The sequence below is a fragment of the Stegostoma tigrinum genome, chromosome 14 (genome assembly GCF_030684315.1).
Source record: "Stegostoma tigrinum isolate sSteTig4 chromosome 14, sSteTig4.hap1, whole genome shotgun sequence".
In the NCBI taxonomy this organism is placed as follows: Eukaryota; Metazoa; Chordata; class Chondrichthyes; order Orectolobiformes; family Stegostomatidae; genus Stegostoma; species Stegostoma tigrinum.
In genome coordinates, this window is record NC_081367.1 from 26,711,650 (window position 1) to 26,734,794 (window position 23,145).

At 44.4% G+C, this 23,145-nt stretch overlaps 1 protein-coding gene across 3 annotated transcripts in view; it reads left to right on the top strand.

The window, feature by feature from the left end:
* Window positions 1-23,145, top strand: part of schip1 (schwannomin interacting protein 1) — an 806,217-nt gene that overhangs the window by 619,344 nt on the left and 163,728 nt on the right. Inside the window, exons 1-2 of one of the 3 annotated variants that reach the window (XM_059651055.1) lie at window positions 5,595-6,375; window positions 13,878-14,453. In XM_059651055.1, the coding sequence (XP_059507038.1) occupies window positions 6,370-6,375; window positions 13,878-14,453 (582 nt within the window). In that variant the 5' untranslated portion in view covers window positions 5,595-6,369. Of the gene's footprint in view, window positions 1-5,594; window positions 6,376-7,186; window positions 7,272-13,877; window positions 14,454-23,145 lie in introns of those variants that run through there. The other 2 variants (XM_059651056.1, XM_059651054.1) reach the window with 2 other exon arrangements.

Below are 23,145 nucleotides of genomic sequence, written 5' to 3' on the forward strand. Positions count from 1 at the left end.
TCCTTTTGCTTTGATGGATGGCATTTCAGATCATTCATGTAAACTGTTTCATAACTACTGCTGAATGGTTTACATTTCCTCACTGCAAAATACATTCTGCCTGTGTTTTTTCATTGTCTCTGTTGCCCTTCTATTCTCTATTGCTTCATAGAAGGTCACATCAGCTCCATCACCAGCCATCCTCCAGTGTTCATCATCGACTTTACATATTTTTCTCTCCTTTATTAATGATTCATTAACACACCAAATTTGAAGGTCTTGTTTGGGTCCTTAAATAGTTAATGATTTCTTCCGTTATTTTGTATGGTACACAATGATTTCTTTCATTGGTTACATTTCACCCAGATTGTGACATCCCTAAGTCTTGCCAGTGATTACACTTGGTAGCAAATTTCCTCTTGAAGTTGTCATGAATACCTAATGGAAAAGGTCATTGATATCTCCTTCAGAGATATGTAGGAATGGTGATCCTTCAGAATCCCCATCATAGCACACTCCAAAGGAATTTCTGGGAAATTTAGATTTTGCTGGGCAATTCCTCTGCACCTGGAACCCTCCAAAAATCTCTCTTTAGTTTGGAGACTTTGAGTGGTTCCAATGAAATTAAGTAAAATAAATACTCAGAAAAAGGCAGGTTATTAAATATATAGTTATCTTCTAAGTAACCAATAAACTAACCCCATAATTAGCCAACACATTCCCAAGTACACCTTTGCCAGACCACTTACATCCTGAGACCCCGGTCTGCTAAACCACACTGAATGGGATCTAAGGCCACCAATAAATCTCCATCAGACCTGATTCAAAACCTCCCACAAGCCACATTGGACCCAAACTTTCCAACCCCTTTCCTGCCAGACCAGATGTGACCTGACACTCCTTCCCTGCTGAACCCAACTCAATTGGACCACCCCCCACTGCTTCAGCCCACTTTAACTGACCAGACTCTACACCTCTTTGAAGCCATGACCCATCCTGACTCCTTCCCCCAACTCCATTCAGAAAAGACTTGACCCCACCTGGTGCCAGAACTGACCCAATGCCCCACCATATCAAACTTGTCACTCCCATCCCCCCCCTCTCTGGACCTGACCCTTGGCACTGACAAGGTACGTCCTACCCACCGGGCACCCTTCTCCCGCCCACCTGGCACCCTCATACCGACCCACCTACCATCCTATTCCCGACCCACCTACTATCCTGCTCCCTACCCACCTGCGATCCTACTTATCTTGCACCCTAACTTCTACTTAATGGCACTCTACTGCATACCCATTTGACATCCTGTCTGTGGAACCTTACCCCCTGTCCAAGCTGGCACTCTCCTAACCAGATAAATAGGATGGCATCTTTCCAGCTCCCACTGTATTTACCTGACATTCTAACATCCCACTTATCTTATGTACTAGAGCTTATGTTAAAATGTCTATCTGAACCTTTTAAATGTGAGAATATGGCAGCTGACTGCTGTACAAATAAAAAGGGTTATGAGTTTCTTTCCTCTTACATTTATGTATTGCAAAAAAACTGTCAGAATAGAAGTATGGTTCCACATTTCTGAAGGATCCCTGATCAGAATCTCCTCACAGCACTACAGAGTTCCTCTTTTTCGTGAAAAGTGAAACAGCCAGGGTAGAAATCTGGGAGAGACAGCCACACATCTTTGGTTTAACTCCGGAGGAACTATTCAACTTACCACATACTTAAAGCCCCAAAAACACCTCACCAGACCACTTACACTCTGAATATGTTGGCCACTTAGGTCTCTTGGCCAAATGCCTCCCCTGGGACTTGATGCCCCTTTCCATCATTGCCGGACATGGTTTCTCTATCCACTGCTCTGCACATGATCCCTCTTCCCCTTGTACTAGAACCAACCCAGTCCCATCCCCATGCTGACCCAACATGAGCCCCAGCCCACCCCACTGAACCAGACCAGACCTAACCAACCACCTCCCCCAATGCCACAAGATCCAACCTAACGTCTCTGCTGTAAGTTCTGACCTGTCCTAATTCATCTCTTGCCAATCCAACCTTCTGCCAGAATGGACCAAACTCATTCCCACTTCCCCCTAGATAGACCAAACACAACTTCCCTAAAACCAGAACATACCCAACTTCCCACAGCACCCTTCCCCCACCCCCGCTTGACCAGACTAGATGCTCCCAGATGTGAAACCTAGCCTCCTCATCATTCCCAGATGTGAAACTAGCCTCCTCACCCCTCCCAGATGTGATTGCTCCAATTTCTCCTGACCTACTTTCAACACTACTTGCCCCTCCCTCACTACCTTGTGTCCTATTTTCCTTCCCACCCTGACAACTTACTCCTACTCTGCTGGTATGCTACCCAAGTAGTAACCTACTTAAATGATAAAATTACCCTACAATCTGATATTCTAAATCTGGCACTCTATTCCATTCCAGCTGGCACTCTATAAGCCGGCAACTTATTCACTTATCACCTTTGATACTCTTCCCACATGGCACCTTAGCCAGATGGGTAGAAGCTTCCCACTCTTGCAGCCTATCCCTACCAAGCCATCACTTTACTTACCTGGCATCCTGGTCCACCTGATACCACACCCCCTACCTATCTTGCGTCTTACCCTCCCAACACCCTAACATTGCACATACCTTATGTATTTGCTCAGTAATAGTAAGAACTGCGATGCTGGAGTCGGAGATAACGCAGTGTGGAGCTGGAAGAACACAGCAGGCCAGGCAGCATCCTAGGAGCAGGAAATTTGACGTTTCGGCTCGGGACCCTTGCGCAGTTTGACAGCAGCAGCACCCTTCTATTTCAGCATTGGACAGCTCACCTCTCTGAAAGATTTTGGTGGGGGGAGGGGGTAGCCTTCCCCCAGTAATACGTGCCACAATGGAAGTATGGCTTTACATTTCTGAACAAGCCCTGGTTGGAGTCACCTCTCAAAAATGTGGACATTTCCTTCTTACATTAAAATAAGGGGCAATGTGAGCTTGCTAACTCTCAGAAAATCCAGCCTGTCTTCCTTAAAAGATATCAACCATTACTATTTTTCAGTTATTTATTATGTGTTTGTTAGTTCAATTTCCTTTTTCCACCTTTCAATTGTAATTGATGGGCATTATACAGGGACAGTGTCTTGCCAGCTGCGGATCTTGAGAGATCGCGGGCACATTATTTGCTGATGTGTGCAGCCCAGGGATAAGGTTAGATGCCAGAAGTACACATCTGAATCATCAGCTCCAGTGTGCTGTTTTCATCTAAACGGGTTTTTAGGAATTATTTGCTTTTAGCATTAAAAAATATCCGCTTTGTTGGATTTCGACACAACCTTGCAGCACCTGACAAAATTCCATCACGCAGATTAATTCCTCCAGTCTAGATGAAACCAGTTACTTAATAGCAACATTGATACACATTTATTTAAAACGGTGCTACATTCTCCCGCTCAGACTGAGATAAATATTGTATCCGCAACTTTTACAATTGTATCAATACATTGTGTAAAATTGTATGAAATATTAAGCAGCCAAGCGCCTGGTCGAGGTCCTGAAAGACCTTGTGAAATTTCCAGACCCCTGGGTGACAGTCTGGGTTGGGAACTGGATTAATTGTGATAGTTAATGGTTCGGAGCGATTAGGACAGAGATTAACTGGCATGATCTGACCTGGTTGACACTTACTGATTTTTATCAGCCCGTTAGGAAAATATTGAACAGTTTTGTTTTGTGAGTTTCACATTCCACCTGTCCATACACATTACTGTTGGATTGCCAGGGTATGCCAGCTTCCTTGGCTATGCTAATTCTCATCTGATTTTTGAATTAAATCGCGTCATCTTCTTGAAAGAACAACCTAAAAGGGACCCGGGGAGTGGTGGTAAATGAAGATGATGATGTAAAATAGAGTTGCAATCTTGGGATTTCGTTGTCATGGTGACAGTGTAATACTTGCTGACTGAGGTGGCAGAGGCTCGGCTGTTGCTTCATTGAGGGCCACTGCAGCGCGCTCCCCACAGCAGCTGGGCCAGGGACCACCGCAGCGCGTTCCCGACTAGAGCTTGTACAGGGACCACCGCAGCACGCACCCCACAACAGCAGGGCCAGGGATCACTGCAGCGTGCTCCCGACGGGAGCCAGGCCAGGGGGCACTGCAGCGCGCTCCCCAACACTGCCATGCCGGGGATTTGGGACGCATTCCCGACAGGAGCCCGACCAGGGAGCACCGCTGCGTGCTCCCGACCACCGATTGGTCAGACTCCACTGCTGCGCGCTCTCGAACACAGCCGTGCCAGGGGATACTGCAGCGTGCTCATGATAGGAGCTGGGTCAGGGGACGCTGCAACGCGCCCCCGACTGTAGCCAACAAACGGGGCAGTGCGGCACGCTCCCGAGTGCAGCCAGCAAATAGGACAGTGCGGCGCGCTCCCGAGTGCAGCCAGCAAACGGGGCAGCGCGGCGCGCTCCCGAGCGGAGCCAGCAAACGGGGAAGCGCGGCGCGCTCCCGAGTGCAGCCAGTAAACAGGACAGTGCGGCGCGCTCCCAAGTGCAGCCAGCAAACGGGGCAGTGTGGCGCGCTCTCGAGTGCAGCCAGCAAACGGGGCAGTGCGGCGTGCTCACGAGCGCAACCAGCAAACGGGGAAGTGCGGCGCGCTCCCGAGCGCAGCCAGCAAACGGGGCCGTGCGGCGAGCTCCCGAGCGCAGCCAGCAAACGGGGCCATGCGGCGCGCTCCCGAGCGCAGCCAGAAAACGGGGCTGTGCGGCGCGCTCCCGAGCGCAGCCAGCAAACGGGGCAGTGCGGCGCGCTCTCGAGCGGAGCCAGCAAACGGGGCAGTGCGGCGAGCTCCCGAGCGCAGCCAGCAAACGGGGCAGTGCAGCGCGGTCCCGAGCGCAGCGAGCAAAAGGGGCAGTGCGGCGCGCAGCCAGCAAACGGGACAGTGCGGCGCGCTCCCGAGCGCAGCCAGCAAACGGGGAAGTGCGGCGCGGAGCCGAGCGCAGCCAGCAAACGGGGCGGGGCGGCGCGCTCCCGAGCGCAGCCAGCAAACGGGGCAGTGCGGCGCGCTCCCGAGCGCAGCCAGCAAAAGGGGGCAGTGCGGCGCGCTCCCGAGCGCAGCCAGCAAACGGGGCAGCGCGGCGCGCTCCCGAGCGCAGCCAGCAAACGGGGCAGCGCGGCGCGCTCCCGAGCGCAGCCAGCAAACGGGGCCGTGCGGCGCGCTCCCGAGCGCAGCCAGCAAACGGGGCAGCGCGGCGCGCTCCCGAGCGCAGCCAGCAAACGGGGCAGCGCGGCGCGCTCCCGAGCGCAGCCAGCAAACGGGGCAGCGCGGCGCGCTCCCGAGCGCAGCCAGCAAACGGGGCAGTGCGGCGCGCTCCCGAGCGCAGCCAGCAAACGGGGCCGTGCGGCGCGCTCCCGAGCGCAGCCAGCAAACGGGGCCGTGCGGCGCGCTCCCGAGCGCAGCCAGCAAACGGGGCAGCGCGGCGCGCTCCCGAGCGCAGCCAGCAAACGGGGCAGCGCGGCGCGCTCCCGAGCGCAGCCAGAAAACGGGGCAGTGCGGCGCGCTCCCGAGCGCAGCCAGCAAACGGGGCAGTGCGGCGCGCTCCCGAGCGCAGCCAGCAAACGGGGCAGTGCGGCCCTGTCAGCACACGCTCACCAAGAAAATAAGGCATTCTCCGGTTGGCTTCTTTTCCCCGCTGTAGGACTTGGGACCGGAAAGAAATGGCACTTTTAAAACCGGAATCCGTTCAGTTTCCCTGCAAGGGGAGCGACATCGCCAGTTCCCGCGGGTAACAGGTTCGGACAGCCTCTCGGAATATCAGCGCTATTTCTCTCCAACTTGCTGACAGCAGTCCAGGTGCACTCTAGGTGTTCCGCTGGTTTTACTGCATGTGGCACGGCCGCTGTGGATCCCTCTTCACATGACGGATCATGCTCTTCAAAATTAAACCGAAGGACCAACATGAGCCTGTGATGAATGATTTACATCACGCGCGGAAACGAAATGCACTCAAAACAACTTCCATGAATTATTCAGACGTTTTCATGCAAGGTCGCTGCGTGTAAAAAGGCCGGGCGCGGAAAGAGTGGGAAAAGCTTCTGAATTCATTTTGGGAGGTTGCGACTGATTCCGCACCATCGCAGCACGTCGCCAATTCGGATGCGATCTCACTGACATTTATCACCGGAACTATCTCGATCGCTGCTACCTCAAGCTGCCGGTAGATCTCAGCTGAGCATTCCGTGCAAAAATCTCCTTTTCAACTAGAGTCCTGGGAAGATGGGTTCCAGAGGCATGGGAAAAGAATAGGAGATTTTTATGGAGTCCCAGCTTAGAAAATCGTGATCTGCACTGGACAATGACTTGATCGGAGATTTTGGCCCAGAAAATGACTGTGAGTATTGTCATTTAAGACGATGCAGGTTATAATAGTCGCGTTACATTATGTTTGGTCCTGTGTTCAGTTGTATGTGCAGTGGTGAGAATCTCAGCAAGTTCTGAGCTGTTTGTTTTTTTTCCCGCATCTTCAGTTTGACGTTGGAGACAGGCAGGTCCGAATATTGTCAGTTTGTGCAGTCATATTCCAGCAAATTTTGTTTTTAAAATTTGAGAAATGCACTTTGCTTTTTGGGGTATGGTGGGACACGTTATGATTGGAATCACAATTGGTAGTTGGAGATTAAAGGGACTTCCATCGATGTAACTTCGGCGAGAATGCCGTCCAGCTACAAGCTGAAAGTGTGGCCAGAGATTGGGTGTTTAGTCTGCCGCTCGCCTTGAACGCAGGGCGAGGAGAGCTGAGCTCTGCCTGAAACTCCAGCTCCAGCTGCTGGACAGAGAGCAGCTTTGTGCCCGGTGCACCCAACCCATCCTGCCAGAACTGATTCTCAAATCCACATACTTGTTGGCTGACGTCAAAATCTTACTTTAAAAGGGAAACGTTAAAATGTGTGGCAAAAAAAAATCACTTGTCGCCCCTTATACCGGCTGAGCGAGTTCATTTCACTCATTAGCCCTTGCCTTTTTTGAGCTTTGATTGCGCTGTTTTTAGGTGGGAAGCCAGTCCTCACAGTTTGCACTTAGTTAAACTTTCACTATAAAACTGTCACTGTCGGCCAAATGCTACATTTCAAACAGAGAGAAAAGGAGTGTGGAGTAGCTTCAGCAAGGTACTTCCCAGCACATTTCCCTTTTAAGAGGACGGTGGCGGTGAGATGAAAGCAGGGAGTCCGCTCCCTCTTTCTTAATCCCCGCTAGCTGCCTCCATGCCGAGCCTGAATCATTCCCGTTGTAAGTACAGTACTGCTTCACAGTCAGGTTTTTCTATTCCGTCTCCTTTTTCCTGTGAAGTTCCCCTTTGTTTGGCACCCTCCAGGAGCTGGAGCCGCAGCTGGGTGGGTTCCTTAAGCAGTCAAGTAGCTGGAGTCAGGGACAGAGGAGCCGGGAGCTGATCTCTCCGCTAACCCTCCGACTGCGGTGTTTCAGATGTCTTAACTCCTTCCTTTTCCTTCTCTTCCCTTTAATTAAACTTCAAGACTGCAAGATAAGAGTTCAATATCATAGGAAAGGAGATTGATTAACCACTTTAACTTCCTGGAGTTTATATTATTGTGTTTCTTTGATTTGCTTTTTTTTGACAAGAGTTCTGGCCTTTTGCCGCCAATGCGTATTCTGGTACTCGCTATCGGCAAAAGGCAAGGAAGGGCTGAAACTACAAACGTTAACCTGGACCAGGACCCCCCAGCTAAATTCGCAGTTACAACGTACATCTCCTTTAAGATATCTTGCTGCTGTCGCTGGCAAATGGTTCATAACACATGCTCCAGAAGCTCAGCTTAGGCCCTGAAGGCCCAAGATTTTGTTTTTTTTAATCAGGAATAAGCAGCACCTGCCTGTGTAGAATAGCTTAAAGAGGATCCACAGTGTGACTGCAATAAAACATATTTCAGCATGGGCAAATCTGTTTCTCATTTCTCCAGGATGCTTTATGGAAGCTATTTGCATTTATCCTCATCAACATGATGGTTTAATTCTTGTTACTACATTTTTAATTATGCATCTCTTATGAAATGTGCCTGGCAATGAAAATTAAGTTATTGTCTGGTTAATGTGAATTTGTAGAATGTTATGTGTAATTATCGGCTGCTAAACAATCAAGCACAATGTTCCATGTTTTATTTCATCAGTATCCAGATATACGGTGAGAACACAAGGTTGTGATGAGGGAAGAAAATAACCCCAGGAGTGTTGGTCTGTTTTACAAGAACAATGTATGCACATGATTGAGACACAGAAGACCAGTCGTGCCTTTTTGATAGGTGTTTCCTGCCAGTTGGTCATGTGCTTGTTTACAGTCTACAGAAATAAAATATACAAGCACGTCTGAGATACAAGTATGTATTCTCACCAGTGGGATAGTCGAACAAATCATTTCCCAGTCAATGTTTGACATCATGGTGTGCTGATTGGCTGAATACATCAGTTTCAGTCTCGGATGGGAACTATTTGGCCCAATTAACGATCCATCGTAAGATTTACAAACCTATTAAGTGAATTGCAGTGATTTACACCTTGTACTTCTGGGTGTGTTAAACCTATCTTGGCTTAGCCCAGAAAACAAGTAAGAAGAGTACAAATTGAGAGTAACATGGTCAATGAACATTCTTAGATTTAGTTTGCATGATATTGTCTGAGTCGTTAATCAGGAGTAAATTTCAACTCTGCTCACTAGATTTTATAGTTGCTATTTTGTGTTGTGGTTTATGTGTATTCATGGAGCTTCAATTGCTACCGCAGGTTGATCTTTTTACTCTTAAGAGTGTAGTGGAAATTGATCTAGAACTGTATCAATAGAGGACAAAATACTGCATAAGTGTTCATAATTTTGCTTTATTATACCACAGTGTACCTCATTTGAAGTTTGCAAGGCATATTAATTCACATACCACCTAATCCTCATAAATCTAAGGTTATTGGCTTGTAGAAATGGCAATATGGGTGGGTAGACTTAAAGAAAGTTTGTAGCTCATTGGTGAGTCATTTGTACACTTCTCCAAAGGCTGGATTTATGCCATGGTTATCAGTCTGAGACAGAGTTAACAGTATAAATTCAAGTCAGATAACAACTTGCTTATAGCACTTGGCTGTAATTCAGATTTCCCTCCTTCACCATTTAGATTTGCATGAAACTTCATAACCAGCTGTTAAACTTTTAGATGGTTTGCTAGTGTAGTCAGTAATGTCTGGACTCTGAAAACATCAAAGTAAATTATGATGAGCTCAAGAGACCCACTGAATATTTTTTAAATAGATTTGATGACTGCATTGAAATCGTACTGTGAAGGGCTGAAATTCCAGGAGTCAGAAATACCTTTAACATGCAAGGATGAATGACATCTTTTGGTTGGCATCCTCAAGATTCCTGATGGAAACAATGAAGGTCGCAAAGCTGCACACCTTCAGCACCCCTGCAGACAGCGCACACCATAGGTATACCTGGTCATGGTCAGGTGGGTCTGTCCGTTCAAGGGTAGATTTCCTGTTTGCATTCTGCACGTTCTCGATCAGATCTGCCGACACACACAGCTGGAGTTCCTCATTGACCACTACCTCCTGCTGGCCATCTGTTACCTACAGGATGACCAGCAGGCCAACAAGTGAACGTGGACGTTGACCATGAAACTCTGAGCCCAGAAAACATTGAGGAATTGAAGCAAGATTACATAGCTTGGACAATTGTGAAGCCCATCTTTGAGTGTCCAGCAGACTCATGGGAAACAGTCAATGGTAATATCAAGACATTCTTTATCCTCAGAGGTGTTCAGGAGGCTAGAGAGATGGGTACGCGCACGCAATGCCAGAGAACCATGCAGAACCTACTCCTGGTACAAACAATGGGGTTTGATGCCACAGAGAATCTCCAGGAGGTGAGGGGTCAGCAAGCCTCAGAGACCTCCAAGATAACCTTCTAGCCCAGGGTCCATCTCATAGAGTAGAATGAGGCATGCTGGGATTTCTTCTTCCAGAAGGTGCATGAGGAATACTCTGTGCTCACCAGTCTGAAGGAAGAAAATGGCTTGATAATGTCATCTCAGTCTGACATCCTGAAGATCAACAAATCCTTTTATGCCAGACTGTATGACATGAAATCCAGAGACCGTGCAGCCAACCAATTGTTTATGTCTTCTATCACTGACGTCTGAGATGACAGCTCACAGGAGAGTCTAGACCAGCCATAACCTCTGGATGGGCTAACTAATGCCCTCAAGTCCTTAGAAAATAATAAAACTCTTGGAAGCAATGGTCTACCAGCCAAACTGTGTTCAGTTCTGTGGGCCTTGATTGAGCAGGACCTTCTAGAGGTGTATGACAGTATGTTTCTGGCAGATGTATGTGCAAATCCACAAAGAATGATACCATCACCCTCAAGTGTGAGTGGAAGGGGGAAGAGGGAGGAAATTGGTGACCAATTTTGTGGCTGAATGCAGATTTCAAAATCCTATCTAAGGTCTTTGCCAACTGGGTCAGGTCTGGTGCCAGTGATTCACCCTGACCAAACTTCTGCTGCACTGGGCAGGGTGGACTCAGAGACCCTTGTGCTCCTCAGGGATAAGTGCAGGACGGGTGGGTGGATGCCTGTGTCATGAGCCTGGACTAGGAGAAGGCCTTTGACAGGATATCACACATGTATGTGTGCGATGTACTCCCCAAAGTGCATTTTGGAGGGGAATCTGTAATTGAATCCAACTGCTCTACACCAATATCAGTAGTGGATGGGAATCAGAAAACTTCCTGTTCAAATCCAGAGTCTGGCACGGCTGCCCACCATCTCCTTGCGTGCGTGTTGAATAGAGTCTTTTGCTGAATCTATCAGGAAGGATGCAAGCCTGAGAGGGGAGACTATTCCTGGCAGTGGAGGCCTGCAGGTCAAAGCTTCGCTATACTTGAATAAGGTCAGTTTTCTCCCCAGATCCACTGTCATTGCATAGATTCATGACCTTCTGTCACCAGCTCAGACCGGTCTCTGGAACCAAGGTTAATCGAGGCTAGAGCGTGGCCATGTTTTTTGGGAACTGGGCCAACTGATCCTTTAGTTAGGACAGATAAACCTTCACTGTTAAGACAGATAACCTGAAAATGCAGGGAATATGCAGTGACCCAAGCCATTTTCCACTTAATGTGGACCGAGTGTGCAGGGATGCCATGTACAACGCTCTGGATAAGCAAGGAGAAAGATCATACCATACACCACCCTCTTCCTGATGGCCACCTTTGTGTGTGGCTGTATCAAGCTGTGTGCAGACCCTTGGTATGCAAACATTGAGTGTCACTGTGTACTGGCTCTGGTGTCTGGCTTCAATGCTGTGGAATGCTCCACATAGTTACAGTTCTGTATCACCTGTCCTTTTGTGGAGAAATTTTCAAAAAAAGACACCTTTTGACCAAACATCCATCTGGCAGTGGTCAGCATGCAGTATCCATGACACCCGGTGGGAAAAGGCAAGGTGGATCCTGCCACATGGTTCCCTGACCAGACTGTCAAAGTCATTTGGCAGAATGCCTCATCAACAGAAATTCCCAACAAGCACCAAGACATCGCTCAGTTGGTAGTGAGAAGGGCACTACCTGTGAGATCCTTCACATACGCCTGGATGCTCTGTGGCATGGCACGCTGTGGGGTGTAGATTCTGTCACACATCTCCTGCTGGAATGTGCCTTTGCAAAGGACACCTGGAGGAAGATGCAGTTGTTTTTGTTGAGGTTTGTCTCAAGCAACCCCAGGACACAGGACTCTGCTGTATGATCGCACACTGAGACAAGCATCAACTGCTTCTGGAGGGCCACCAACTCGGTGAAACACGCTCTTTGGTCAGTCCTAAACTGCTGGTCTTCCAGAGCAAGTAGTTGAATTTGACCAAGTGCTGCTGACTGGCACAATCCCAGGTCCAGGAGTACGTGCTGAGGGACACACTAAAGCTTGGGGCTACTGCCACCAAGGCACAGTGGGGAAACACAACAGACTGAGGTCTTTCTGTTGGTGTTAAATTGGGGTTCGTTCAGTTCCAAATATATGTAAACATAATCTTCAAGTAAGAAATATCTTTTTGGTTTGTTTGTTGGATAGCATCAAACTCCAATGTTTGTTTCTTCATATAGTACTGTACAGAACTGAAATGCTTCAGTGACAATATATGTATATAGATTTTTTTATGAATGAAATATATTTTGAAAGAAAAAATCCTCAATTTCTACATTTTCATTTTTCAGATCAACTGTTCTTTGGTTTCTGACTACAATGGTTTGAATCACTGCTTATGCTATTGGAAACTGGATAGATTATCTTTGTGGTCAGTAGATGGAAGAATCTTTCATCCTGTTAGACCAGGCTAGACTTGAACCAAGGCCACAAAACTCAAAGGCCAGTAGTTAATTTACTTGCATTACTTTGACATCATTAATAATTCTGGTATCCTATTTCTAGGATTCCCAAGAGTAGATTTTTTTTTCAGTGGGTGTAGATTAATTGATTTTCTTAAAAGTAAGATTATAATGAGGTGTAGATGTTACCAGCAAGGCCAGCGTTTATTGTCCGTGCCTGAATTTAGAGATGGTGGTGTGTCCTAGTTCTGAATGTACTGCCTTGGCTCTGGTAGGCTCAAAATTCCAGGATTTTGACACAATGGTCATGACAGAATGGCAGTATAGGTTTACGTCAGAATGGGGTATGATTTTAAAAGGAAGCTAGGGCCCTTTTTCTATGCTTTTGCTGTTTTTGAACTTCTTGGTCGTTGAGGTCACTGATTTGCAAAATCCCAAATGATAAAAACTACTGAAAATAAATTTTGATGATCTTGTCTAGTATTGCACTTGATTCGTTATATTGGATTCACAAATTCATTGTAGAAAACTGGTGGCACATTTAGAGTTAGGATTCCACACAGGTAATTAAATTCTGAGATAATTGGTGATAGCTTCTCTCTCAGAAATAAATTTGTCTTTGACTCAGTAATTCTATTTAATCAATATTCAAACCAGAAAAGACTCAGCCTGGGCTTAAGTCAACCTTATTGTTCTGTTTGTGTTGTGCTTTAGTTCCTTGGCAGTGGTAAATTCTCTAAAGACAAATGCAGTCCAGACAAACTTTAATTGTGTTGCTTGACAGAAGTGACTGAGACCAAAAGATTGTGATCCTTTTCTCACAGCATTGCTGTGCAAGTTACTTTAGGGTAAAATGTGCCAAGACAAAGTTGCAAATATTTATCTAAATAAACAGGCTCTTGTAACAAATACTGGAATCAATGAATGCCTGCAAAATAATTTGATGTTCTTTGTTTCAGTCTTATATTTTGGATAAAGTAATAATAAACAAAGGAGGAGTAAATATTTTCAAGAAAATAGATCTCTCTTAAATGAAGCTGTAGCATAAAATATATGTAAAGCTGACATGAATGAACAATATTGACGTAACCATTTTAAATTTTCAAAATAAACCTCCTTGTTCTGGCTTGAAATATAACAAATGTGTTTCGTGCAAACTTTGAGGTTATTTTAAACAAGATACATTATTACTTCAATTGGTATCTGTACTGTCTGTCGTTTACAAAGGGAAGAGCTCTCTAGCTCATTGAAACTGCAGTACTGTAGCTGTGGAAAAGCTGAATAATCAACAAAAATGTTTACTCATGGAAATTCACCCCATGTATATTGAAATACAAATCCTATTTGCCAGGAGGAAATGTACCTATCTCTGCTACCTGTCATGTATTCAAAAAGTCTGCCAACACTCAAGAATTTCATAATTTCAAGAAATAATTTGAGAATAAACTCCGGTAAATATTTTATTGTGCAAAGGTGACCAGAAATATTTTTATTGAATTGTATGTATTTCCTCCTCAGGATTACAGGGAAGATGGTATGGATTTGGGAAGTGACCCTTGTAGCCGAGCAAGTTCCGAATCAAGCTCCAACAAAGTGACACCATGTTCTGAGTACAAATCCTCACCGAGTCTGGATCTTGCCACATTGGGGGACTATGAGGAAGATGAGGATTATCAAGAATATAAAAAGAAGGTGATAGAAGAGTGGGAAAGTGAATATGGTGACTACTCTGAGAACAATGGCTTTGTTAAAGCATCTAGCAGGAGTTTAGCGCAGGAATTTCAAGAAGTCAAGGTTATCCCACCAGTACCTTCGATTGTTACTACAGGTGAAATGAAACAAAATGGTAATATAGCTCCAACTAAACGTGGAAAAGAAAATAAGACTCTTCCAAAGCTACAGAAGGCATTGCAAATAACGAGTGGCAGTGTGGCCATGAAGCAGTTGGAGACCTCGGGGACTTTTGTTACAGAAGAAGCACAGCTTCCAACCATGGATTGGGAGGCCCTAGAGAAGCATCTTGCAGGTTTACAGTTTCAAGAGCAAGAAGCACAAAACCAAAACCAGAGCCAGACAAAAACAAACTTCACATCAGTAAGTTCGTTCTTTGCAAAATTATTTATTTGCTCTTTTAAGGTTAACATTAAAAGCTTTTGGCAACCTTTTGGGTCTAAATAATCCTTATCCAGTGAAAATAGTGTTGGATGTATAATAATCAGAAATTTGATGTACAGAAAGAGCTTGGAGAGAAAACCAATATTTTCGTAAGTTTTAGGGATTTGATGCATTTGCAAAATGATCAAATACTGTTAAGACTCTCTAATCAAGTGACTGAGAAACCTATCAAAGCTGAGTTCTGCTTGCCTAACATGAAGTGTATACTACAGAGGAAGGGTCACTGGACCCGAAACATTAACTTTTTTTTTCTCCTCCACAGATGCTGCCAGACCCGCTGAGCTTTTCCAGCAACTTTGTTTTTGTTCCTGATTTACAGCATCTGCAGTTCTTTTGGCTCTTATGAAGTGTATACTATATTGCCATTATTATCCAATACAAGCAAGGTTAGGCACAAGTTGGCAAAAGATGAGGTTTTATTACCCTGTGGGTGTTCATGGAACATAGGTTTTTGTTAACTGACTGAAAAACACAAAGATTATTAGCATGGGACGCAAGTATGCATCTGTCAAGTGACCGATTTCAGTGCTGTAAGTACCATTTAATAGGATGGAACCTTGCTTGCCCACTTGAGACTACACTCGCCATTCAGGCTTATATTGAGGCTGATTATTTGTGATTCTCAAACAGTAGTCCCCTTCTAATAGTATTGGTCAGCTAGCCTCATTTGCTCACCAGCCACAAAGCAAATCAGATTTCTGCACTGTGGTACACAAAACTGAAGTTTCAGGAAACATTTTTCCTCTTTAATATTGCATGCTTTCATTGCTGAGTGTGTCTTCTTTGAAGCCATTAGACTCCAGAGGCTCTAGTTACTTCATTTCATCTTCTTTAGTCAGGTGGTTGGATATTACAAAGAGCAAAGACATTAGGCAATGAACAATTTAACAATTTTCTGATTTGAATTCTTGCTTGTGGGTACATTCTTTCTTGTAGGAGAAGTGTGGTGTGCAGCATAGCTTTTCTGAGTGCATTCCTACCATTCTGTGGACTGAAATAGGCTATATTGTATCATTGTACTTCTTACGGTTGAGTGTATGGATCTACAAATGCAGCTGTTTGCCTATCTGTCCTCATTGGAACCACTTGACCCTGGGTATCTGAGCATGTTAAGAGGGGTAAACAAATTACACTCTTTTCACTCCTGAGGCTGGTATAACAGGATTTTTTTTAAAGTTATGCATTTGGTTACATTTCACTGTATATTTAACCATGTGCAAAGCACTGTACCAATCCCCTGAGTTCATCAAAGTTAAGGAGTTTGTTTTATTGTCAATTCAATCAGTGCAAAGTATAAACTTGGATAGCAAGTTAAAACCTGCTCCAAATCCCAAAATATATGCACATACACATTGTCATTCAAGGAATAAGAACAAGTTAATGGTGAGGCAAGGCAGAATTGCATAAAATGTTGATGCTCAGAAGTGAAAGGCTTACCAGTTTCAATCTTGATCTTGAAGTTCTGATGTGGGTTGCAGCTGAGCTGATTTGTTTTCCTGACGACAATCTCTTTTAATTTGCAACCGGCCCTTTTCTTCGAGTGGGACATATAGAATTTGAAGTTGTTTTAACTTTTTTAAAAATTCTTTGGCACTGTGGTGTGCTCCAATTTGTCAGAAAATGTCCGAGTTGAGAACTGTAGAGTGAGGAGAGAGGCTGTGTTCTGTGAAGTGTCCTTCTTCTTGCTGTTACAGTGGCAGTGCTCCAACTCTGTTGGACGTGACTATCCTCCTGCATCAGACTGACAAGTCTATAATATTAGTTCCTCCCAGGTGGGGTTTTGATCATGTAACTACTGGCTATGGCGCACAATAGACAATATCCATACTCAGGAAAAACTATCCAGATTCCATGAAAACAGGAGGGGAATGTTCAGTATGTCTTACATAATTGGTTTTGATGCATTTCTTTGTTTCTGCAACAGTACACAGATGAGATGGCTGTTGTTCAATGTCCTTAAGCTTCGTCCAGATTTTCAAACAATGGCGAGTGTGAGATTTTTGCAGGGGACTGCCTGGACATGTCTCCTCTTAATCCATGTCAGAGGTTTGTGGAAAATTAGCTTCTCTTTAAGTCAGCTGACTTCTACAACCATTTTAAAACCTAACATCCTGTCACATCTAAAGCTGTCGCCTTTAAAGAAAGTTCCTTGTATTAAATTAATCAAAGGAATTAAAAATTAACAGTCACCTTTTAATGACCTTATGACTTTGCACTTGTACATCCTATGTTGGGGTGCAATGAGATACCTGAGTGGCCGATGGAGGTTCTCAAAAAAACCCAGGGAAGAGGAGTCCACAAACTATTCTGTAAGGTGGGAGAGAGGATGGGAACGAGCACGCTGGCAAAGGGCAAGTCTTACACAATAGTTCACACCACTCATATTCTCCCACACTCCACCTTCTCAAACATACCAAACAGACTCCAGAAAAAATATAACAAAATCCAGATCTCTGTGTTGGACTTGAACAGAGAGATACGCCTTCATTGAAGTTTCTCAGCAATGGCTTAATGTAGACAATGTTACTAAATGGTATATGTGTTTGATAAGATGCTTCGGGGAGGGCATTTTCAAAGCAATGCTAAGATAGACTAAGATTTCATTAAATCCAAGCATGACAGAAATATAATTTTTATTTGCAAAATAAATTCAGGTTTTGTATTTGTAATTACAAGTAGATTCCTCCTTGGGCTGGTCGTATTGATCCTGACAAGAATGAGTGTAGAAGGAATCACTATTTCAATGCATATTTTAGGGTCAATTTTGCTTTGTTCCAAGTAAATTCCCATAAGACATTTCATTAAAAATTAGAAATCAGCATGGATTTTGATTGTGTATTTTAGACTGCAGTTTATTCCTGAAGATTTTATTTAAAAGTTACTGTGTTTTGGTTAAATCAGCAGTCAGGATTAAGATAATAAGGATGTGCACCATGACAATGAACGTATTTTTGCGTTGGAAAAAGAAGTAAATATTTTGAAGAGTATTTCTGTTCAAAGGATGATTTTTTTTCCAACCTGGTTTAAGAAATAAACCATTACCTGTTCAAGTGAACCATTAATGCATTACTCAGTCATAAGTGGTTGAGAATATTGGGAGTGCAATGTTTTTGCTTGAAAAAAAATTAATTTCACATGTCACAAGTTTTTCAGCTGCCTTGATCTGCAGGTTTTGTCTCGATGTTTGTTCTGATTCACTTGAAAATGGTCAACAGGCACACATTTATCTTCAGCGTTTGTTAGTGTCGATTGAGGAAAACAGGTGGAACTAATTCATTGGTTTCATTCTCTTGAGATGAGGTTTCTAGACTCAGTGCTTGCTGACACACATGACTGGAGGCAACTACACATGGGTGCTCAATCAGGAATGTGCATGCTTCCAACAGAGTTTGTCATCACATGGAATTTGCATGTCACATTGGGTGCAGGGAAGTGTTTGTCATTGTGAAAGGGCACTTACTGGTGGGGCGAGAGGTACTGGATGCAGGATGGTATTAGGGGAGACTTTTGGAGTAAGGAAGAATGAGGCTGGGCAAAAAGGTGGATGCCAATATGCAGGAGATCCTTTCCTCCTTGTGCCCCCCTGTGTGTCTCCAACACCCCCCTCTCAGCACACCTACCAGTTTGTTCCTGGGTCCCACACAGTCACCTCTCTTCCCAATCTCCCTGTTCCTCCCAGTCCTGAACTTGCCCTCCCCTGGGCCACCTTCCCCACTTCACCCACAACCACCACACCACCCAAAACACTTCATTTTTGCACATGCAGTTAAAGCAGTGCATGATGTGCATGCAAACACAACCATTAGACTTTGGCATTAACAACACATCAGTCCCTTCCCCACAGAATAACCCATTTGATTGACAGCCAATTTTACTAACTTCAAGATTCACTTCCTCCCATCACCAACACACAGTGGCAGCAGCATGTATCAGCTGCAAGTTATACTGCACCAACGCACCTGAGCTCCACTCAGAGCACTTTCCACCTCCCAAACCACAACCTGTAAATGACAAGGGTGACCGATAGATGAGAGCACCATCACTTACAAACTGCCACTTCAAGCCACTCACTTGGAAATATATTGTCGTTCCTTCACCATTGCTAGGCCAAAATCCTGGAATTCTTTGTTTAACATCAATGTGGGTGTACAGCAATTCAAGAAGGCAGCTCATTACCACCTTCTAAAGGCTAATTAGGGTGAGCAATAAATGCTGACCTAACCAGTGAAGCCAGCACACCCTGGATGAATGTAAAATCACTAAAACCTTGGTTTGGTTATTTTACCTTAATATCTCTGTTCTGAAAAAAATTGGCAGAACTGGATCCTAAAACCTTATCAGAGTGGAATACATTTAATTGCCTTTAATTACAGAAATCGTGTTTTTCCTATTATTTAGACATAAATTGTTCGTATATGAAGATTTTTAACTGAAATCAAAAATTCAAAAAAATTGTGATTTTTATGTCAAAATAAACAACACCCCAAAGTGTGTGCATTGATCTATTGCGGATTTTGAGTGAAAACCCTGGCAGTAGGGCAGCAGAATTGGATGTGATTTTTTTTTAGGCACAGTGACACAGTCTAAGGAGATGCCTGACCTTTTGGCCTTCAGAAATTATAGGACTAATCTTAACCTTGTAGATTGAATAAGATTATTTTCAATTGAAACTGAAAATGAATGCGTGATCCGATCTAGTTGGTTCCTTGCTGGGAATGTTAAGCTAAAATTACCCACATGCTTTGCTAATGTTATATTTTGATTTTTATTTTGACTTGGCACTTGAATCTTGGACGTTACCTGTATGGTACGTCTCTCAAGAAAAAGCTCAACTTGAATTTGAAAACTTGGCTGTCGCCTTTTTTGTCCAACTCCTCTTCCTGATGCTCCTCATTTCAAGATGTTAGGTGAATTTCTGCTGTGCATTTCCTTGTCATGTGCTGCCTTATCTAGGTTTTCTTTGGGTCTCCCACTGTAACAGCAGATAATCTCAGAGATATTAGGAACTGCCAATGCTGGAGAATCTGAGATAACAAGGTGTAGAGCTGGATGAACACAGCAGGCCAAGCAGCATCAGAGGAGCAGGAAAGCTGACATTTCAGGCCTGGATCCTTCTTCAGAAATGGGGGAGGGGAAGGGGACTCTGAAATAAACAGATAGATGGGGAGGTGATTGATGGAAGGTGGATAGAGGAGCAGATGGGTGGAGAGAAGACGGACAGATCAAGGAGGTGGGGATGGAGCCAGTAAAGGTGAGTGTAGGCAGGGAGTTGGGATGGCGGTTGATCAGTTGGAAAGGGGGGTGGCACGTAGGTGCGAGATAAGATGGACAAGTCAAGGAGGCGGGGACAAGCTGGGCTGATCTTGGGATGAGGTTAGGGGTGGGGAGATTTTGAAGCTTGTGAAGTCCACATTGAGACCATTGGGCTTCAGGGTTTCCATGCGGAGTATGAAGTGCTGTTCCGCCGCCTTTTGGTGGCACCGTTGTGGCACTGGAGGAGGCCCAAGATGGACACATCATCCAAGGAGTGGGAGGGGGAGTTGAAGTGTTTTGCAACCAGCAGGTGTTGTTGTTTGTCATGAACCAAGAGTAGGTGCTCCACGAAGCGGTCTCCAAGCCTCCGTTTGGTTTCCCTGATGTAGAGGAGGCCACATTGGGAACAGTGGGTACAATATACCACATGAGCAGATGTACACGTGAACATCTCTTTGATGTGGAAGGTTTTCTTGGGGCCTGGGATGGTGGTGAAGGTGGAGGTGTAGGGGCAGGTGTAGCACTTCCTGCGGTTGCACGGAAAGGTGCTGGGGGTGGTGGGGCTAGTGGGAAGTGTGGAGTGGATGAGGGAGTCATGGAGAGACCGACCATCTGGAAGGCAGATAAGGGTAGAGAGGGAAAAATTTCTTTGGTAGTGGTCAGATAATCACACATGCCTTCTGCCCTCCCTCTTCCCAGTAGTGGTAGAGGTCACACTGTCCGAACCTAAGTGCTTTAATTCCAATTTAGACTGGGATAATCACATTTGGCAAGAATAGTCGAGAAGTTGAGTTAGTACAATGTTTTTATAACAAATTCAGGGGGCAATATTTTGTCGAACCAACTAAAAATAAAGTTTAATTTAGACCAAATATTGCGTAATGAGACAGAGTTAATTTGTAATCTGAAGTAATAAAGATCTGTTGGGAACAAGTGATAATAATACAGTTGAAATCAGTGAGTTTGAAACTACTATACACCACTGAAAAAATAGAATCTTCAACTTAAACAATGCTAATTGTTATAAGGGTGAGGGGAGAACTGGCTAAGTTTGACTGGGTCCACATTTAGCATCACTAAGTTAAGCGTAGTATTGGAAAAGGCTGAAAGATGCCCATAAGGAACAAAAGCAAGTCTGTGGAAATACAATATTTTAGAAGCTGGCATAGGACCACCAAAATCTTGGTTAAAGAGAGAAGAGAAACAGAATGGGTAAACCAGCCAGGAATGTAAAAACAGATTGTGTGAGCTGTTGCAAGTTCTAACAAGCTCTGCAGAGCGATGTGGATAGTGTCATTGAATACTTTTAAGGCTGAGTTAAATAGATTCTTAATAGACAAGGGAATTGAATGATATAAGGAATAGACAGGAAATTGGAGTTGAGGCTACAATCAGATCAGACATGATCTTAACATATGGCAAAACAGGCTCAAGGGGCCAAGTGGCCAACACCTTTTTCTACTTAATATGTTTGCTCCTAAAGGGACAAATTTTACAAAGAAAATGGCTGAGACATTCAATAAATGTGTCTGTGTTCACAGTAGGAGATTTAAGTGATGTATCAGAATTAGAGGAATCTAGGTGCTTTATAGAGTGAGGAAATTAGGATAACTTTGTCAGGAAAACAATTCAAAACTTACAGGATTAAAACCCAACAATACCCTGATTGCCTGCATTCTTGTGCTTTGAAAGAAATAGCTTCAGGGACAGTAGATGTGCTAGTTACGATTTTCCAAAATTTCCTCTCCTGGAACGGTCTCAGCAAATTGGCAGTTAGCAAATGTAACACTGCAATTCAGGAAAGAAGTGTCAAAGAAAATGGACGAATTTAGCTAGACATATGTCATTGGGATTATACTACAGTCTGTTATAGAATATAAAATAGAATATCCCATATTGTCATGTGTACTCAAGTACGGTGAAAAGTTTACAGTGTTAACTCTCATGGTGCCGTCTTAGGTACAAAGTACTGTGGTACAAATTTTAGATACAAGAAGAGGAATAAAAAAGAAAATAAGTTGCAGTACCTTACAGTGATTCATAGTTTAAGTTAGAAATAAGACATAGTTAAAAGGATCAACAAGACAGTCAGATGAACAAATTCCAGATAAACATTACATTGCAGGAGCTCAGCTCATGGCTTCCACACATGGTCTGACCAGCCTCGGAGGCTGATAACCACCCATGCCAGACGACAGTCCATCAACTGTCCCCACTCCACTCCACGCCTCCAAACCACTCCACTCCAGCTCTCAGACACTCTGCACCATGCTTCTGGCCTCCAGCCCACTTTGCTCCTGCTTTCAACTGCTCCAAGGTAGGTTTACTTAGCAAAAAAAAAGCACTCTTAAAATCTTAGCAAACAAATCTTAGCAATGCACTTAAAAATTTATAAAACTATGTGATAGAATCAACATTGTTTTGTGAAAGGGCAATCGATAAAATTATAGAATTCCTACAGTGTGGAAATGGGCCATTTGGCCTAATGAGTTCGCACCAATTCTCTGAGGAGCATCCCACCCAGACCCATTCCGCCCCCCCCCCCCCGACTCTATCCCTGAAAACCTGCATTTCCCATGGCTAACCCACCTAACTTACACATTGCTGACAGTGCCGGTAATTTAGCATGGCCAATCGACCTAACTTGCACATTTGTGGATTGTTGGAGGAAACAGGAGCACCCAGTAAAAGCCCACACAGACACAGGGAGAGCAAAGCAAACTCCACATAGACAGTCACCCAAGGGTGGAATCGAATGCGCTCCCTGGCACTGTGAGGCAGCAGTGCTAACCACTGAGCCACCTCCGTTTGTCAAATTTACCAGTTTTTTATTTGAGGATATAACTACTAGTGTGAATTAATGGAAACAGTAAACGCTGTATGCCTAGATTTCAAAAAGGCTTTTGATAAGACGCTATGCAAAGATTTACAGGCAAAATAAGGCCTTATGCAGTCAAGGATAATATGTTAACGTGGATATTAGATTGGTTAATGGACATGAAGCAAAGAGTAGGCATAAGTAGAGCATTCTCAAGTTTGCAGGCTGTAATTAATGAAATGCCACAAGGGCCAGTGCTGGGATTTCAGTTTCTGACTATTTCTATGAATGACTTGGACAGAGAGCCAGACAACAATTATTTAAATTTGTTGATGATGTATACCTCGGTACAAATGTAACTTGTCAGTCTGCAAAGAAATATGGGCAGGTTGGTGAGCGGGCAGTAAGATGTAACAAGTGGAGAAGTGGGAGAATAGAAAAGCAGAAAATGTGAAACTTGAATAATGTTGATGTTCAGAGCAATTTACATGACTCATACTATGAACTTGGACAATTAGCAAATACAGCAAACAACTGTAA